The sequence below is a fragment of the Sus scrofa genome, chromosome 1, assembly GCF_000003025.6.
Source record: "Sus scrofa isolate TJ Tabasco breed Duroc chromosome 1, Sscrofa11.1, whole genome shotgun sequence".
Taxonomy (NCBI): Eukaryota; Metazoa; Chordata; class Mammalia; order Artiodactyla; family Suidae; genus Sus; species Sus scrofa.
In genome coordinates this window covers 126,242,503-126,263,359 of record NC_010443.5, presented here as the reverse complement: position 1 = coordinate 126,263,359, position 20,857 = coordinate 126,242,503, and the positions used below count along the sequence as shown (strand labels likewise).

The 20,857-nt window shown below is 36.6% G+C and overlaps 1 protein-coding gene across 2 annotated transcripts in view; it reads right to left on the bottom strand.

The window, feature by feature from the left end:
* SLC30A4 (solute carrier family 30 member 4) overlaps positions 1-20,857 on the bottom strand; it is a 31,132-nt gene that overhangs the window by 4,743 nt on the left and 5,532 nt on the right. For both annotated transcript variants that reach the window (XM_021089600.1, NM_001130972.1), the window contains 5 exons: positions 18,300-18,446; positions 5,686-5,839; positions 3,744-3,945; positions 1,504-1,609; positions 600-734 (listed from right to left, as the gene is read on the bottom strand). In XM_021089600.1, the coding sequence (XP_020945259.1) occupies positions 600-734; positions 1,504-1,609; positions 3,744-3,945; positions 5,686-5,839; positions 18,300-18,446 (744 nt within the window). The remainder of the gene's footprint in view (positions 1-599; positions 735-1,503; positions 1,610-3,743; positions 3,946-5,685; positions 5,840-18,299; positions 18,447-20,857) is intronic.

Genomic DNA, 20,857 nt, shown 5'->3' with positions numbered 1-20,857 from the left:
ATAAAAAGCATCAATCTGGGAGTTCCCGTTGTGGCGCAGTGGTTAACGAATCCGACTAGGAACCATGAGGTTGCGGGTTCGGTCCCTGCCCTTGCTCAGTGGGTTAACGATCCGGTGTTGCCGTGAGCTATGGTGTAGGTTGCAGACGCGGCTCGGATCCTGCGTTGCTGTGGCTCTGGCGTAGGCCAGTGGCTACAGCTCTGATTCGACCCCTAGCCTGGGAACCTCCATATGCCGTGGGAGCAGCCCAAAGAAATAGCAAAAAGACAAAAAAAAAAAAAAAAAATCAATCTGTGAAATGATTTTAAGAAATAAAATCATAGAGTCTAGATTTTCTTCTATAGAAAAAAACACGATAAATATACTTAATGCCTTTCAGAAGAAGGCAAAAAAACCAATTTGTAATAATCTCCAAGAGGTCAAAAATAATTGCTCTGCAATCAATATACTGACCTGCAACTCAACTTTTGAAGAGCCTCACCCTTCCCTTAAAAATGAATCTTTTCAGTACAAAAGTCTTCCTATTTAATCATAAGCACAGATGTTTAATTCCAAAGATAAAAGTCCACCAACCCCAGCATTTACCATCAGCAACATACTTAGCTGTATGTGTACTATGGCAGTAGGTTTTCCTGAAGTGAGAGACCAGATATTTAAATCTTCCACTGAATATACATCTTCTATTTTCATCAAAGCTTCTTTGATATAGTCTACATTCAAATGGCTTGGTACACCTATTCAGAATGTATCATTTATAAATAAAGGTTATTTTCGAGAAAAGTTATACATTACTAATAGGACATTTAAAAAAAAGAAACCAAATGGCTTTACCAAATTCAGTTTAAATGTACACTTTAAAATATATTAAAACTTTTAGGATAAACTATGCTTGCAAATAGAAGGATATATGCACCTGCTAAGAGGTTAATAAATATTTAAAAATGTTCATTCTCAATAAAAAGGAAAGTCAATCAAAACAGAATATTTCATCTAAAAAATAAAAGCTAGGATAGACAAAGAAAAAGGATCATCGAATGATGATAAACCTACTGTTGAGAGCTTATATTCTTATACTTCATATCAGTAAGCAGGGAAGTTGAAAATAGAAGATCAAGTTACAGGGGAATTACAGACAAATAAATTACTAAAGATTAACCGCATTAAGAATTAAAAGACTCCAATTCTTGTCCTAGGTCCACAGTTTACTAGCAGCATGACCTGACATTATGTTACCCAGCTAAACCTCAATTTTCTTGTTGGTAAGTGGGGATATTAATATCTGCCTTGCCTACTTTTCTTGGCTATTATAAGGATCAAATGTGTACGAGCTGGGAGAGTGCATCCACTCATATGTTCTATACATTAAGATGGTGTTATTATAGACCAATAAGTATCAGTAAAAAGAAAGGAAATGCATGGCTCCTATCCTGGACCACACCCTCCAACCCCAATCTGATTTAGGGAAATAATAAACCCATGATGGGGATATTAGTGAGCTCTTACCTTCTAGTATTATAACCACTGTGTCCCATATGATTCGAAATGTTGTAAAAGCCACAAGTAATGAAAACACATATGTACAGATGGGATCAGCAATCTTGTATTCTGGCTGAAAGGTGACAGATCAAAATTATGTGACTAAATACAGAAAGACATAAAACAGTCTATAGAGCAAAGCAAGGAATACTCTGTTCCCTGTTCTTTAGCAGGCCTGGAGGGTATCTTTAAAACTTGGATACTGCCAATTGTAGAAATGTCTTCACTCTTTCCTAGATTATTTATATACCTTTCTTCATGAAACCTATTTCCAGAAGTTTAGTCATTTGTTTCACTGTTTACCTCTGTGCCTTCTCTCAATCTTCCACCCAGAACCATAAACTATCGGAGCTGGAAGGAGCTTTAGTAGCCATCTATCTGGTCTAAGCCCCTCAAGGTAAAGAGGAGGAAACTCAAGTTTAGAGTTGAGGAACTTGCTCAAGGTCAAAGTATTAAAGCAGAGACAAGACTAGAACTCACACCTCTGAATTTCCACTCCAGTGCACATTCCAGAACCTAGCAGTTGTGTGACAAGGCTTTTTTTCTCTAAGGATACTAAACTTATAAATTTATTCCACTTTTGAAATAATAGCCAAAAATCCACCTGATTGATGCTCATTTGGCACATTCTTCTCAAAATTCTGGTCACTAAACTACATCCTGAGTTAGATTGAAAATAATGCAGCACTCAGGCTTCAAAATGACTACATTTAAACTGCCCAAGAGTCATGAGGTTGTCTGCACAGGACAATGTTTTCCATTGCTTACAGAGTTTCATTTGGCATGTCAAGAAGAGAGAACAAAATCCCACAGCAGCAGCCATTTAAAGTAAAAGAAGACAAACCACAAGGATTCATGCAGAGTATTTTAAATATTCCCATTGAGCAAAATGATTTAACTGATTTTTCTTCAAGGGTGATGCTCGTATATGCATCCTTTGAAAATTTAAAGATCCTAGAATAGCGTCTTCCATGTGGGACATCTTGAAAGATATTTTGGTTTCAGTGAGTTACACGCCAGTCCTTGTTAATTTAGCAGGTCTGTTTACAGAGTGTGGTAGTTTTGTTCTTTAGCTTTGCAGAATTTATAGAGGAAGAAAATTACAGCCTGCACACCCAAGACAAGGACAATTCCTCCAACGAAACTGGGTGCGTCAAAGGTAGACTTCCGGATAGGTTGAGTAGTCGGAGTTAAGGTGGTATTAGTTGTACCTGATGTAGTAGCTGTGGTGGAGGCCGAAAAAGAGGAAGGCAGAGTTGTGGGTTTAGCTGTATAACTGGTTGGCAACTGTGTGGCAGTGGGCCCAGAACAGAAGTCTGCCGTTCACCACCTGGCAATCACTAACTGTTGAATTGTCTGAACAGTAGCTTTTACCTTTACATTCTATCCCAAAGCAGGTATTATTAGCATCAACACAGGAAATGCAGCTGTTGGCAGTTTTCACAGATTTCTGGTGCTGGAGTGGTGAGCGTCCGCGATGGCACCGAGGTTGTCTGGGTGGTGGGCGGGAAAGGCGAGGGTGTAGTCGTGTTCTGAGTAAGGACGGTGATGTTCGCTGCCTCCTCCGTCAGCACGCTGAGCTTGGCCAGGCAACCTGCGGCCCAAAGCAGCTGGGGGAAGAGCCCCGACATCACGTCCTCCACGCGAAAGATGAGGTGCTCAGAGCAGCGGGCAGTCCCTCTGCCCTCTTTGGTGCACCACTTTAGAGATTTTGCTCCGCGTGACAAGGTTTAAAACTGAGTTCTTCAGTGAAGGCACCGCCAAAGCCAACAGATATGTTACCTCATGAGGTGATTATCGTGTTTGGTACTGATAAAAGAACTACACTGATAGTTCAAGTATGCTTGTGATGCAAAATGAACAGGACTGGGATTGGTGTCTAGTATACTGATAAAACCTTTAGTTTTAATGTTTAAGTTATACACACACGTATTTTGTCTTTTTAGGGCCGCACCCGTGCGGCATATGGAGGTTTCCAGGCTAGGGGTCCAATCTGAGCTACAGCTGCTGGCCTAAGCCACAGGCCAGATCCGAGGCATGTCTGCAACCTACACTACAGCTCAGGGCAATACCGGATCCTTAACCCACTGAGTGACGCCAGGGATCCATCCCCATCCTCATGGTTCCTAGCAGATTCGTTTCTGCTGCGCCACAACAGGAACCCCTAAATATATATTTTAAAATAGAAAAATTAGCAAGCATATTACCTTGAATCGTATGATGTATGCAGCTATCAGCACACCAACACTCTGTACCAAATCCCCCAAGGCATGTACAAATGCAGCTCTCACTGCCAGGCTATCCTGCCCATGGCTGTGTCCACATCTAGAACCTGTGGTGGGAGAATTTGAAGGCAGGGAGTGGGAATGGGCGTGATGATGCCCAGACTGGTTCAACAGAAACCCCATTCTGTTAAAAATAAAAGAAAAGATGATTATTTTTCCTAGTATTATTGATAAAAATATTTGTAACCAATCAGACACTAATGAGGCAATGTGGAACTCATTCATTTAATAAATATTTGAGTGGCTATTATGTATCAGGTATTGTTCTAGGTACTGGGGTCAAAACAGTGGCCAAGATAGACATATCCCTATCCCTGTGGAACTTAATGTTCTAGTAGAGAGGGCAGAGAATTAACAAATAAATACATAATGTACTGGCAGGCTATTCAGGTGCTTTGAAGAAAAGCAAAGCATTGCAAGGGGATGGAGGGTGATGGCGAGTGATCAGAAATGGCCTAAGATTCCACCGGAGTAGAGACTTGAATGAAGTGAGGCAACAAGTGCTGGTGGAAGAGTGTTCTAGGAAGAAGGAATATCAGGGCAAAGGCCCTAAAATGACATTGTGTTTTATGTGCTGAAAAAGGCAAGACCCAGGTGGCTAAGGTGAGCAAGAGTGGTAGGAGATGGGGAGGAAGGTACACAGGATCATAACAAGAAGGCTCCAGTAAGAACTTCTGATTTTATTCTAAGTATCAACAGAAGCCACCTGCAAAGGAGTTGGCAAACCATGGTCTGTAGACCACATCTGGCTCACTGCCTGTTTTTATGTATAAAGGTAGGGTTTTTTTGGTAAATAGTTTTACTAGAACACAGTGATGCCCATTTGTTTACTTAGTGAATATGGGTGCTTTTGTTCTGTAACAGCAGAGTTGAATAGTTCCAAAACAGACTGTACGGCTCTCAAAGCCTGAAAGATTTACTTTCTGGGTCTTTACAGAAGTTTACTGACACCTGGTCCAAATGATTAAGTATGTAAGTTAAAGATTTTGTAATTTTTAGGAAAAAAGTTGATAGTTAAAAAAAAATCTTTTTGGGAGTTTCCAGTGTGCCTCATTGGTAACGAACCCAGCTAGTATCCATGAGGATGTAGGTTTGATCCCTGGCCTCGCTCAGTGGGTTGGGATCTGGCGTTGCTGCAAGCTGCAGCGTAGGTTGCAGATGCGGCTCAGATCTGGCATTGCTGTGGCTGTGGCATAGGCTTGCAAATGTAGCTCTGATTCAACCCCTTGCCTGGGAACTTCCATATGCTGTGATTATGGCCCTAAAAAGAAAAAAATAAACAAAAAAAACTTATTAAAACAAAAATATTATAAAAGTTTTAAAAAAACTTTGTCCACTTAAATTCCTGACTGTTAGCCAAACTTTAATCTACCTGAGTAAACTCAAGAGAAATCCATAATTCCAATAGTGTTTTAATAGCATTTAGAAGAAAAATTAATATATTGATAACTTTAAAATATATTAAAATATCATTGCACACTACTGAGTACATATATAATAGTCTCTAAGGTCACAGTACTTGAAAATATTAATGTGAAAAAAATGTAGAACGTATAATAACTATAGTGGTAGATACATGCCATTATAAATTTGTCCAAACTCATAGAATGAGTTTAACACCATGAGTGAACCCTAATGTGAACTATGGACTCTGCAGTAATTTGTGTCAGTGTAGGCCCATCATCTGTAATAACTGTGCCACTCTGGTGAGGGATGTTGACAATGGAAAGGCTATGCATGTGTGGGGGTAGGGTATGTACAGGAAATCTCTATATCTTCTGCTTAGCTTAGCTATGAACCTAAATCTCCTGTTAAAATTACAAAGCCCATTAAAAACATTTTTTTTAAACAAAATAGAGCTTACATCACATTAACTGCAACTCCAACAGCTGCGGTAATGAGCATTATATCTCCATTTATTTCATATTTCATATGGATAGTTCTTTGGACAGCTTCATATAGGAGGAATCCCATAAGTATATACACCAATAGCACACTAATCATAGCTGACAAGACCTCTGGAGGGAAAAATATAAAAAAAAAATATTTGTAGCATGGTTATTTCATACATACTAAATACTGTACAATTTCTTATTTATATCTTCTTTCCTCTAAGGAGATAAAAGTGCTATGTTATTTTTGTCATGTTATTTTTCTTATTTGAAAAGTGTTCAGTAGTTTGATTTGGATCTTTCACCCCACCACTGCCTACCTTCTCCTTATGTCTTTAGGGTCAAATTATATATATTTCCAGACCATACACTTGGTTAAAAAAAAAAACAAACCTGAAAAACTAAGGAAAAAAATTTGTAGCATACCTGAATGACCACAGACTAATTTGTAAGTGTAAAACCAATAAAAAAGTGAACAATGGGTAGAGGACACAAATACTAATACAAAGAAAATATGCAGAAAGGACCAATTTATGGAAATCAACCATAATACAAGAAATTCAAATAAGAATTCTCTTGCCCCTTACTAAATTGGCAAAGATTAAAAAGTTTGATAACAGCCAGAGTTAGCAAGGATATACTGGTGGAAGTATCAAATAGGCTATATTTTTGGAGAGCAGTTTGTAAAATTAATAAAAATTTAAAATGCATATATTCCTTAACTCTAGGAATCAATCCAATAGAAACACATCCATATGAATGCAAAGCCATCTATAAGGTTTTTCATTGTAGCTCTGTCTATAGGTATCCAAAAAGATCTGGAGGAGTGCCCATCCTGGCTCAGTGGTAACGAACCTGACTAGGATCCATGAGGATGCAGGTTCAATCCCTGGCCTTGCTCAGTGGGTTAAGGATCTGGCACTGCCATGAGCTGTGGTGTAGGTCACAGATGTGGCTTGGATCTGGCATGGCTGTGGCTATGGTTGGCAGCTATAATTCGAATTCGACCCCTAGCCTGGGAAATTCCATGTGCTGTGGGTGTGGCCCTGAAAAGCAAAGAAAAAAAAAAAGATCTGGAGACATCCTAAATGTCTACCAATGAGGAACTTAATGGCTAAATTATGGTATGCGCTTATAATGAGATATCATATAGTCATTTATATTTTTTTAAAAGAGGAAAAACAATCAGGCATATTGATAATCTAATCACAAGAAAGACAGATAAGAAAGTGTCATACCTGGGAAGTGAGACTAAGAGTTTAGGAAATTTATTTTTCACTTTATTCTTTCTGGTAATATTTGAAAAGTTTTAAGTTTTTATTATAAACTCATTTACCTTTAGAATAAAGAAAAACACATTCTTTTTAAGGCATGTAAGTATTCATGAATGCACTTCGACTCAGAAATTTTTCTTCCAGGAATGATATACACACTCATGCCAATTAAGTTGCATATTTACAAAATGCGGTATGTTCTGAAGCTATTCCTCAAGCATTGTATATACAGCAAACAACTGAAAACAACTGAAGTGATTAGTAGGGGCCTTGTAACATGGAATACCATGCAGCTATAAAAAATTAGGCTCTTTATGTTAATGATATGGAATAATCTCCAAAATACAGTGTTATGTGAAAAAAGAAAAGCACACAACAATATACATGGTATATTAGCATTTATGAGAAAAGAAGTAAGAGAATATATAATGGTCTATACATGCAAACTCTGGAAGAATATACAAAATACTGATAAAAACTGATTATTAGGAGAATGGGTGGCTAGGACACAGGAATGACTTTGCACTATATATTCTTTTACATCATGTGAATTTTCTACTTTGCAAGTATAAAGTAGAATAATTTTATATCTTTTCAAAATAACAGAAATAGGGCAATGTAAAGTATATTTTAAAATAATTAACATTATTATATAAAACTAGTATTGACAAAACAATAACAGCAAGAAAATAGATAATTTTTTTTCTTTAAAGAAACTAGATATTAAAGCTTTAAGTGTTAAAAGTTAAAACAGTCCGGGAAATTGTTATCTGGGTCAACTTATTGCTCAAAGGTTGGGGCAATTCAAGTATATTGGACTTTGATACATTTTTATTCCAGCTCATAAATTATAACAGAAAAATCATCTAGCAGAAATAAGCTGTTTCCTGAAGATGTTAATGTAGCCAAAACTCTAATAAAATTCTGAACATCAACAAAATAAATGTTAGAATAAGACCAAAAAACACAACTACTATTCAAAACCATGATTCATCTATTCCTGACATACTAATTATCATACTTTGAAGGAGACATAGGACTGAAGAAAACAGAAAAAAAAAACTGAAATACACAAAGTCCAGACTCTTAAGCCCCTTGAGAGTATGACCACATTAGATTCTACACCATGTTTACTGTAGCACTCACCAGAAAGACTGACATGTTGCATATACTCACATAGCTATGGATGAATCTGTAGAATGAAGTTAGGCTGAGCAAGGGAAGATAAATGGCTATATATATAATTAAAGAAAGTTAAGCTAAATGTGAACAATAGATTATTAACCAAATCCCCCAAAATAGGAAGAGGTTAAAAGAGAAGAATTAAGCCAAATATAAACCAAAAACACATGGTTTTGTCTTAAGTTATAACCACTGATGGCAAAATACACACATATAAATAAATACATAAATTAAAAATTTTTGAACTGGAAAATCTCATATACTAATGATAGACTCTTCATTTTACTCATGAAGAAAGATAAATTTAATTCTCTTTAATATTGATGTTTAAAAAATATCAATCCTTCTCAAACTGTTAAAAAATAATTTTTTTTTTTTGTCTTTGTAGGGCCACACCCGCGGCATACGGAGGTTCCCGGGCTAGGGGTCTAATCGGAGCTACAGCTGCTGGCCTACACCACAGCCACAGCACAGCAACGCCAGATCTGAGCCATGTCTATGACCTACACCACAGCTCACGGCAATGCCGGATCCTTAACCCACTGAGCGAGGCCAGGGATTGAACCCTCAACCTCATGGTTCCTAGTCGGATTTGTTTCCGCTGCGCCACGAAGGGAACTCCTAAAAAAAAATTTTAATCATCAAGGCTTAATCGTCAAGGCTGAAGCTAGCTAGCAATAGTTTTAAAGATGCCTTAATCAAATTTTAAATATGAAATTATAAAGCAATACACTTTATAAAGAGTAACAGCTATGCAACTTAATGACATTGAGATGTCATTGCTTATGAAAATCTAAAACCAATAATTAAAAAATTCTTTCAAAATTCCCTGTAATTAGGTTGACTGTACTTTCTAGTTTTCCCAGATAGTCTCAATTTATGTCTCATTTTGTTCTCAAAAGTGTCCTGGTTTGGATGATAAGTTATATTGTTATCCTGGTAGGTCTGCCAGATAAAATACTGGATGCCCAGTTAAATTTGCATTTCAGATAAACAACAAATAATTTCTCAGTATAAGTATGACCATGCAATATTTTACACATATTGTCATCCTGTATGAGAAAGCGAGAGCGAGCTAAATTTGGCAATGCCCACCTCCCAGTCATAATTTTCCTTGATACTGAAAATTACCTTTCTGTGAACTCTCCAATAAGGTCTCAAATAAGGCAGAACCACATTCAAAATAAAGTAAAATGAAAGTCAAACTAAAGCATAAACAAAATTCTTGAAAAGGAGGATTTTTACCCCGAGAAGGTCCGAGGATTCTGCTGCTGAAAAGTTTTCCGTGACACAGTTTCTACCCACGTTAGTAGCACAAAGAATCCTAGTGCCTGACCATAGTAAACAGTAATGAAATCCAAGACATTCTCAAAATGACATATTAGGATACTATCAAAGATATACCTTATTCAGCAATTAAAAGGAATATGCCTCATTTCTACTTTCCTTGGTGAAAGCAAAGACATTCATCTCTTATTTTTTTTAATTCTAATCACCTGTCAAAATGTCTTCTAAATATAATGCTTATAATTGCAAAAGAAAAAAAAAAAACCCCAAAACTTAAGTAGATTTTTAGGGCTGAGATTTATAATTGAGAAGTATAAGGCACAGTATTACCATATAGCTAAAAATCCTTATAGTAGTCCTACGATCATTCTAATAAAATGAACAAAAAGCTCTTTCATTGTGAATAAATAAAACTTTGATGAAATATCATGAATAGGACTAATCAGTGTTTAAATTTTTTTCACAGTATTTTAAATATGATGGAATGTAGATAAATATACCCAAGATTTTTTCCCCATTTAAGAGAGAAGGAAACTTTCAATCAGCAACTAAATTATAACTTGCTCCAATCATCTCATTCTTGCCCTGCTACCCTGTGTTGGTATCTGGTCACATAATATACAATAAAGTTTTTCAGGGCAAAAGGAGTGCACAACATGTGGATTTTTCATTTTCTAAAGGAGACCAAGCAGCTTTCACAATGGGAACACTAGACTTCTGTGCAAGTTGCTATCCTATTCACTTTAGATAAACTTTTGACTAAATGGAAATTTAGCATAAATGAAAAACTCTTGAGAGAGATTTTTATGAAAATTCTTTTTTTTTTTTTTTTTGGTTTTTTTTTCCTTTTCTAGGGCTGCTCCCGTAGCATATGGAGGTTCCCAGGCTAGGGGCTGAATTGGAGCTGTAGCTGCCAGCCTATGCCACAGCCACAGCCACAGCCACAGCCACTCCAGATCCGAGCTGCTTTTGCAACCTACACCACAGCTCACAGCAACGCTGGATCCTTAGCCCAATGGGCAAGGCCAGGGATCGAACCCGCAACCTCATCGTTCCTAGTCAGATTTGTTAACCACTGAGCCATGATGGGAACTCCATGAAAATTCGAAAAAACCTATTATTATAGTCTAACATATTTTGCTACTTTATTCTACACATAAATAACTCTATCTCTCCACCTGGCTGAACAGTAGCATTGGAGGATAGAGTAAGATGAATGAATATGTATTTTTTGTTTTAACATTACTTGAGTCTTTTCATTCAGCTGAAATATAAACAAATGTTTATGGTCAATGAGCCAATAAAGACCAACATATACCCTGAGTTTTGAATTTGGAGAATAGTTTTTATTTGAATGGCTAATAAACACTTAGAGCAAAAATTAAATTGGAGAAAACACAGATGATTGTCAAGTTTTGACAGCACTCTAAAATATGAAAATATTTATTGCACATTTTAACATATCTATAAACTGCCAAAACTAGAGGTTTTCAAGGTGCATGTGAAAAATATTGAGTCCTTCTCTGACACCCTTTTATTCTCCATCACAGCTGCCTTATTCTTTGTCTTCATAGCATTTAATAAATTTATGATTGTGTTACATCATATGTACACTTGTGCACATTTTTACTGCCTGTCTCTCTGCCCTATATTATTACTCATTCTTTCAACAGGTAACTATTGAACACCTCTTCAGTGAAAGAGTAACAATCTGCTTCAACAATGTAAACCACACTCAACTCAAGCATATGTGCTTTTTTATGAGTGCTGCCTAGATGTATGGCCTGTCATAATTGTTATCTTTCCTAATGCTGTGATGTCATAATGTATATTTCCCTTAAATTATATAACACTTGCCTTTATAGTGATATTGATAATGTATATTTCCCTTAAATTATCTAACACTTGTCTTTCAGAACTTACAGAACAAATATCTGAAGTTCAGGTTTCAGAGGTCTGTAAAAATGAACAGGGAAGGAGAGGGGGAAATATATTCTCTCTTCCATTTCCTTGTATGCTACTTTTCCTTTCTACATTCTTCTAATAGCAGAGGAAGGAAAAAAAAGGAAAAGTGGAAAATCAGTGGGTTTTTTTTTGTTTGTTTGTTTGTTTTTTTTAACAGCTGCACCTGAGGCATATGGAAGTTTCCAGGCTAGCGGTCTAATCAGAGCTGCAGATGCTGGCCTATGCCACAGCCACAGCAATGCCAAATCTGAGCCGCCTATGTGGCCTGTGCCACAGCTTGAGGCAATGCTGGATCCTTAACCCACTGAGTGAGGGAGGCCAGGGATTGAACCCACATCCTCATGGAGACTACATGAGGTTCTTAACCTGCTGAACCACAATAGGAACTCCCTGCCTAGGACTTTCAAACTAGTATTTGTATTTCATCTCATCCATAGACAACCCTACTGCACTCAGGATAAAGACATCATATAGGATTTCAGTTACTACCAGAATGCCACTATTGCCACCAGAATGCTGAGAAAAGCTGCAAAGTCTGTCTTTGGATCCTTTTGTCCCCTACATAAAATCACCTCCTATTTCCTGCCTATTTTGTACCACTCCCTGTACCCCACACCCATGGTTTCCAGTGGTCTCAAAGCTGACTTCTGGTTATCCACTGCTGACCACATCATGCATGTCTTGCTCCTTCCTTGTAAGAACTCCCATTTCTAGCATATACCTATTCTTTTCCTTTAGATGTTCATGTGAAATGAATTAATTCTGAGATGTGAATATAACTAATAGGCATAACTCTTGTCAGGGGTGGGAGGAAGTTGTTAAAATGAATCACTAGGGAGTTGTTTTTTGGGATTTTTTTGCTGCATGTATGGGGGAAGAGATTTTTTTAGCCGAATACTTCTGCTGCTTTAGTAAGTATCAGAGGAAAAATAACAATAATGTAAAATTAGCATTATAACCATATACCTACCACAGGACAACCATCATCTAGCCAGATCTGCCAAGGTCTTTGCTTAGCAGAATGACACCCCACCACAAAAGATTCCTACACTGTCACTTTGCCATTAACCTAGGCTGAGGATCTGCATTATCAAAGTAAACCTTGCCTTTTATTTCAAATACAGACAACTCTGCTTACTAAAGGCCTTTCATACGATCACTATCTTTATGTAATCCATGTAGACTCTTCGGCCCAAGAACTGGAAGAAAAGCCATATAAATAAAGTCAATTACACTTATAATCCACAGAGAAAGCAAGCTAGGGATTTGGCTGTGTTCTTTTTAGAATAGCATGTCCCCTTTGTCTGAGATATACTGCTATTCTCCTAAGGATTTGTGAGGTTTCTTCTACAGTGTGGTTTCATTAAGTTCTAAGTTTTATTAACTTACAGAATAATATGATATAGCCACGGTCAAATAAATCCAGGCATTTAAAGAGCTGCTATTGTGGCTCACTGTAATGTAATAAAGAAAGAAAAAAAGAAAAGAAAAAGAAAAACCTGCATGATCTTACATAATCTGTGAATTCACATGAATGAAAGTAGCAACAGAATGGAATTTACTCTGAGGACAGCCAGTTGGGCTTACCCCTAAAATCTAAAACAACCTTTCTCTCATCCTGACTGAATGATTTTTTTCTAAAACAATTTTTGTTATATTGCCCCAGATATAACCAAAGACCTGAGTTAAAAAGCACATCTTGGAAGTTCCCCTGTGGCACAGCAGGTTAAGGATTTGGTGTTGCTGCAGCTGTGGCACAGGTTGCAACTGTGGTGCGGATTTGATACCTGGCCTGGGAATGTCCATATGCTGCAAGTGTGGCCATTAAAAAAAAACGTTATTTAATCACCAGAGTCAATCATCTTCCTGAGAGTAAGAACTCCAGTTAGGGGAGAGGAGAAGGCAGGCAGTTTTAGAGCAGGGAGCATTTTGAGAGAGATGAAAAATCTAAGACGATATACTGCTAGGTAGAAGAAGGAAAGAAAAGACTGAAAATAACTTTTGCTGAGAATTTACTCTGTGCCAAGCACCGTGTTAGATACTTATACCTTACTATCTTAACTTACATCTTTTTTACAATTCTGCAATATAAGTATCATCATCCTTATTTTACAGTAGAAACCTATACATAGATTAAATCATTCTCTCAAAGGTAAAATGACTAGTTAAACTGCTGACTCAAATGAGAACCAAAGACAATTTAACCAAAAAATTCTAAACATGGTTAAGTACCAAAACAAAAAGGACCAGCCCCTGACTAAGATAAGGAAGAAATTCCCTTCTGACTTGTTTCCTAATTAGTCAAAAGGACCTATAAGCCAGGCGATACCACCCAGCTATGTTATAGATCAAAATACAGTTTTATAGTTTGTGAACAGGACCTGATCAGATTTAGAATTACAGATAAGTGTTTTGAAGTCCCCAATATTTTTATCCCCAAATTTCAAAAATACTCCTCTCAGTTTCGAAATTGGTTTAATTTCCTCCAAACACAAGTAATTTGAGAACCATGAGCTATACTAGATTAACTGTTTCAGTTTCCATATCCTTATTTACTCAGCCTGAATACTGCAACAATTTGATTAATACTATCTTATATGGCACTTCTTAGTGCCAGACCCATAGAGTTTAGTATTTCCTGCTTCTGTTCCTACTTAATTCATGGTCTGGAAGGAGACATTGTTTCATAAAATATCTAAAAATATGATAAATGCTACTAGGCATGTATGAAAGTGCTTGCTATGAGGAAACAAAAAGAAAATAACTGTAGGGCATGGTACTACTGCCTTTTGACACTCATCATAGGCACACACCTCCAGGATGCTGCCTCTGCATAAGATAGGGTGGCAAGGAGTGGGATATGAACATCTACATGTATTTGCTCATACTTTCAAAAGGAAATGCCAGAAGGACAGGCCAGAAACTAATTAAAATGGTTGCTAATAAGGGGTGGAGTGGGAGAATGCATTGGAGGGGATAGAACAAAAGCAAGACTTCTCTGAGTAAATCTTTTCTTTAAAAAAAAAAGTTGTTTACTTTTGTGACATGTTTTACATATTTAAAAAATAAATCAACACAGAAAAAACTAACTCCTGTCCTAACACCCTTGCCATCAAAACAAAACAAAATTCAACAATATGAGAACAAACCATAAGTTTTTTGGGAGGATTCCTCTTGCAATGTTCTTTAGGACCTGAAACCCCTAGCCTTGGTAGTAGAGGTCATATGAAGCACACTATCTAAATGTGTCCCATGTAAACATGCCTTTCTGTACAGAACTTAGATTATTCACGGAGCAGTGGAATTTTGTAGAACACAAGTATAGCCACTGCTTCGGTTTATGGCTTTATTCAGTTCTAAATATCTTTTTGATCCTCCCCAAACCATCAAAAGTTTTTCTTCCATTGCTTCAAAGGGCAGAATAAATGAAATAAGTTTTTATCTAGATATATCCTCATAAGATTTTGGAATACAAAGAAGAAAAAGAAGATCCAGAAAGGCCCTTCTAGTCTGAGGGTGTGATTCCCTCCTTGGCTCTGGAAAATACTCGTTTATATCTTAATAATTCTCTTCCTTTTATTTTTAATTTTTAATTTTTTTTTTTTTTTTTTTTTTTTTTTTGCTTTTTAGGGCCACACTCATGGCATATGGAAGTTCTCAACCTAGGGGTTGAATCAGAGCCGTAGCTGCTGGCCTACACCACAGCCATAGCAACGTGGGATCTGAGCTGTGTCTGCAACCTACACCACAGCTCTCGGCAATGCTGGATCCTTAACCCACTGAGTAAGGCCAGGGATTGCACCTGCATTGTCGTGAATACTGGTCAGGTTTATTACTGCTGAGCTATTACTGGAACTCCCAGATAGTTCTTTTACAGTTCTAAACTTTTTCTTCTAGTTTTTATATTTTTGTTTTATATTCTGGGAGACTTTCTTGATTATGTTTTCTAGCCCTACTTGAAATTTTGTTCCTATTTGAAGTTTTAAAATTTAGATTTTAGTCATAATATTTCAATTTAAAAAAGCTTTTTCTGTATGTTTCTTTTTAAAAACTATTTTACTGTTTTTACTTGAGTATATGAATAAGATAACTTAAAACATTTCTTCTGTTTCTTAAGTCTCTCTTCTGTAGAAAAATTTTTGTTAGCTTTTTTTGTTTTACTTTTACATTGCTGATTTTTCTCATATCCAGAAAGACTGGGTGTCCATTCACATTTAGGGTAAAAAGATAGGGAAACTGTCCTTTGCGAAAAGGAAATACTGGAAGGATAGGCCATAGCTATTTAAAGTGGTTACTGAGGAGTTTCTCCTGTGGTAGAGTGGGTTAAGAATCCGACGGCAGTGGCTCGGGTCACTGCAGAGCCATGGGTTCAATCCCTGGCCTGACACAGTAGGTTAAGGATCCAGCATTGCTGCAGATGTGGTGTAGGATGCAGCTGTGGCTTCGATTCCACCCCTGGCCTGGGAACTTCCATACCATGGATTTGGCCATAAAAAAAGGAGTTGTTAGTAATAAGAGGTGTAGGGCAGGCAGACTAAGACCAGTATGTTATTTTAGTGTGAGTATGTGGGGAACCAAACTATAAGGCTGCAGAACCCCAAATTCTAGTATGAAAAAGATTTATTTTGGAACATCAACATTCACACGAAAAGCCTCAGCTTCATGTGAACATTTTGTTTAATTTCTTTTTGGAAGAACTATCTGATATTTTACATGGGCAAAGTGCAGGCTGCTGGAGTGGAGATGGGGTGGGAAGTAAGGTAGGGACATAGTGGACTATGGGAACAGTTTCCCATTTGTAGTCATCCAGTTAATCTTGTTTCAGCCCCAGTTCCACTTCTGCTCATCCTTTTCCCTGAGTCTTCTTTGGAGATCTGTTGGCCTTTCTAGTTCCTACCCTGGTGTACTCTAGGTTTCTTGGCCTTTGCTTTCTTCAGCCCACACCCACCTACTTTACAACTTGGACAAATTTCTGGAAATTTCTTATTTATTGGTGACCTAACCATTTGCTTCTCTTTATTGTTTTGGTATTTTTTTTAATTTCAATGGACTCCTGGGAGAGATAGGAGTCAAATGCTGATCTCTAGTCCACCATCTTGAACTAGTTCTTTTAAGGAAAAGGGAAAAATTTGACTCTGCATAGAAACTTACAGAAATACAACTGGACCAGTCAGTTCTCTTTTCTCTCATCTTTTCAGAGTGATTATTATCTATGATTATCTAGATAAACACTAAGTAATTCTTTAATATGTAATAGAATTTCCACCTTACATATATAGAACTTTCTATGTTCTATTACTGCATGTTTCTGGGGGAGAATTCTACTGTTTTCATTAGAATTCCAAGGGGTCCATGATAACCTAAAAGAGGTTAAGAACCATAGCACGAAATGAATGCACTCTCAAATAGTGTTTGAAGGTAAAAAAAATCCCCATTTGTGATGCTATATTTGAGTTTTAATCTTAAATTTCAGGTGTTTACAAATAAATTAAAGTTTGAGAATAATTTTGAAGTTCTTTTAAAAACCTCAGGGCAATCAGTAAACATATGGATGTATGATGTGTCAGCCAGCACATCCAAATGCATTATGTTTTATGCAGTGGTTTAACAAATAATAGAAAGACCTCATTCAGGGCTTTACCTTTCTTGTACAGCAGCTAAGAGTGCTAAAAAGTGGGGACACCAGATAACTTCCCAAACTGACAACGTGGATAACTACTTAGAATACAGCCATTTGGGTACAATGTCAAGTTTTACCCTAGGAGAACAAGCTACTCAATTTTATAAGACTTAGATGTTGAGTTAAGATTAGGCTAAAAAGTAACAAAGAAGGGGAGGAACTGATTGATATATTAGCTGAGTATCAGTGTCTCTACAGAAGAAAATTACAAGATGATAATTCTGGTTCTTTAAGACAGGTTTTGCTGAAGCTACCTAAATGTCAATTTTTGGATTCTAAGCAAATGACATCTGGTCATATGGCACTTCATATACTAATTCAGATATCTGTTTTATATGTATTTTAAAAATAAGTAAAATTAAAAAACCCCACAGTAACATGGCAAGAAGAGTTGTATGGATAACAATATATGATTTTAACCTCTCAATTAAATATTAATATTTGCTCAAAATAGGGAAGTAGAAAAATATGTGTGCATTGTTAAAGAAAAAATATTCAATGACACTTGTCAAAACATGGTAAAGAAGACTTTATTAAAGGTGAGGATTGAGATTGGTATAGGAAAGTATTCCTGAAGACAGGCCAGAGTGATGAGACATCACCTAAGGATAACCCACCAAATACTGAGACTGGGGGTTCTGTTAAATTGGCCTGGCGAGGTTCTTGCTAAAGCTAGATTTTATAAGGAACTGCACAGATGAGCTAAGGAGAAGGCTCAGGAGATGACAAATGTTCAGTCAAGCAAAGAATCTTGGTTAGCATTTAGTTAATGCCACAAAGAAGGTTAGCCATACAGTATGTTATACATATTGTAGTAGTGCCTAAAATGTGGGCCACAGTAGTTTTGGTTGGATTACCTGAAGTAAAAGAAAGAAGCTAATGCTCATTGATGAATTAAACCCATGTGGTTTTGCTTGGTTCAATAAACTGAAGGTAAACTTTTTTCTGATAACATCTTCAGGGCACAGGGGACAACATCTGGAAATTAATGATTACCATACAGTTTTATATGCGTAAACCATTTAGCTGACTGAACTGAATGTATCCTGGAAGATATGAATCTGAATAAATACTGTCTATTTTCATTGGCTTTGTTTTAACAGGCTATCACCAGAAGGATTTTGGTTAATCAAAGGTTGTAGTTCATTGTGGTTTTACTACAGAATTTTATAAACCAAAGAAACACCCAATTACCTACCTAAGCGATGAAATCCAAAGGTGAATCTTTTGGTTGGTGATTTTGAAGACAGCCACAAAGCAAGCAGGGTCAGTATGATGGCACTTAGGTCAGTTAACATATGAAGTGCATCTGTCATGATTGCTAGGCTATTTGCAATGTAGCCACCTTAGAGTAAGGGTGACAGGAAAGAAGGAATAAGTTAATATAATAAACATAAGCAAGTCAACCCAAAATAAGCAACATTCTACAACACATGAACTTCTAACTAAATAACTATACTATTGCAATTAAATCAAGTTATCCTGAAATTTTATGAAAACATTAAATATGCATATATTTTTTTCTGGTGAGAATTTCCATTTCTAGGAACATTCTCTGAGCAGTCAATGACCTTAGAAAAGTTAAGAGTCACCAAATGGGAGCTAACACAAAGAGAAGCTTTGCATTTTAGCACTGCAGCTTTTATTCAACCTAATTCTCCTATTAGACAAAATTAAAAACCACCATATCTAAATATTATAATAAAACTGAATAAAAGGTAGGTATTCACTTGTTTGGGAGGGTTTGAAAGTAAAATTAAACTGAAGAAATTCATAAATTTTCATTAGTTCAAAACAAAAGATAAAAATTAACTGACTCTCTTAGGAATAAATAGCAATGTCTCCTAATAAAGGAATAAACAATTTTTTATATTCATTTTCCTGTATATTGATAATAATATATATAATGTATTTAATATACTTGGAGGTGTATGTATGTATATTTATATCCATTATGATCAATTTTCCTAGCATTCACTGAATGAGCTTTTATAATATAATACAGAGTATTCAAACTTTAGTGTGTATCTGAATTACCCAGAAGTTTTGTTAAACTACAGATTTCTTGACCCAATTCTCAGAATTTCTAATTCAGTAGGTTTGGATGCAGCCTGAGAATTTACATTTCTAACATGGTTCCAAGTGATGTTGATGCATCTGGTCTTAGAACCATACTGTGAGAATTACTGTTATAACATATAGCAGAACTTCATGATCAGGATGTTGTGACACCTAAATAGGCTGAGTTGTTGAATCCCCTATTCCTGGGATGGGTGTGCAGAGCCAAGAGCAGCAGGAGAACTTGAGCTAGTGATCTTGTAGTCATATCCATTTACTCCAGTGTGCTACATACAAATAGCTTTTTTTATACTTCCCTGACATGAAAAAGCTGGAAATCCCTGAGAGAAAATACAGCTTGGTGGTTAATAACATGATTCTTTGAAATCTCAGAGACTCTAAGCAAGTTACTTACCATTTTTGAGCTTCATTTTACTCATCCATAAAATGAAGATAATACCTCAAAGCCACCCTGTCCAGTAAAACTGAGATGATGGAAATGTTCTATCTGCACTGTTCAGTGGAGTAGCCATTAGTTACATGTGGCTTTTGATAAATTTGAAATATGGATAGTGCAACTAAGGGATTGAATTTATTTAATTTTAGTTAATCTAAATCTAAATAGCCATGTGTTAGTTGTCACCAGCAAAAACAGCAGAGTAAGGACTTCTGAAAATCATCTCCTCCATAAAAGCCACATGAACATGGGCAGAAATTGTCCAAATCAGTTTTTTTCAAAACTCTGGAAATTAACCAAAGGCTGATACGGATAGCATTTATTCACAGAAAAAGGCTGAGCCTTGCTAAGAAGCTCACTAATTCTGTGATGTTTTAACTTGCATTATAACCAACTGCCCCTTCTTCAGTTCTATGGTAGCCTTAAAAACTAATAAGCAGCAACCACAGTGAAAACCTCAACTTGGCAGCCACTGAAAAAAATAGGTTGGGGTTGGAGGTCCTTAAAAGCCCCACTGCCAGGGAACTGTCAGTATTTGACCTATCTGGTGGTTCCCTGGGAGACTATACTTGCAAGGCTCTTTTTATTTGAGTTGACTTGGAACTTGGCCCTGGTGCAAACTGCAATATTTGTTTGTCAAAAACAATCAGAGGCAGTTGTTTAACACTGCAGCTGCCTGAGGCAATAAGCATGTTTCCTGTGCTCTGAAATTGTACAATGATGCACTTGGTGTGGCTTTATTTTCATCCAGTTTGGGCTTTTCTTGACTCTTTCTGTCTGGAACTATATACCCTTTGGTTCTGGGAAAAATTCTTAAATTGTGTTGTTGATAATTTCTTTCCTCTGCTCTCTGTATTCCTATTATTTGGAATTTTAGCTAACATACAATATAATTTCCTTGCCTTCCCCCATTATCTTTTATCTTTTTGCTCAATTCTGTGAGATATTACCTTAATTCATCTTCTAATTTGGAATTTTAGCTAACATACAATATAATTTCCTTGCCTTCCCCCATTATCTTTTATCTTTTTGCTCAATTCTGTGAGATATTACCTTAATTCATCTTCTAATTTGTTAGGAGTTGAACTTTTAAAAAATATTTTTATTGTTCAAAAACTCTTTACTCTGAATTTCTTTTTACAAGTAGCCTGTTCTTAGGAGTTCCTGTTGTGGTGCAGTAGAAATGAGTCCAACTAGTATCCATGAGAATGCAGGTTTGAGCCCTGGCCTTGCTCACTGGG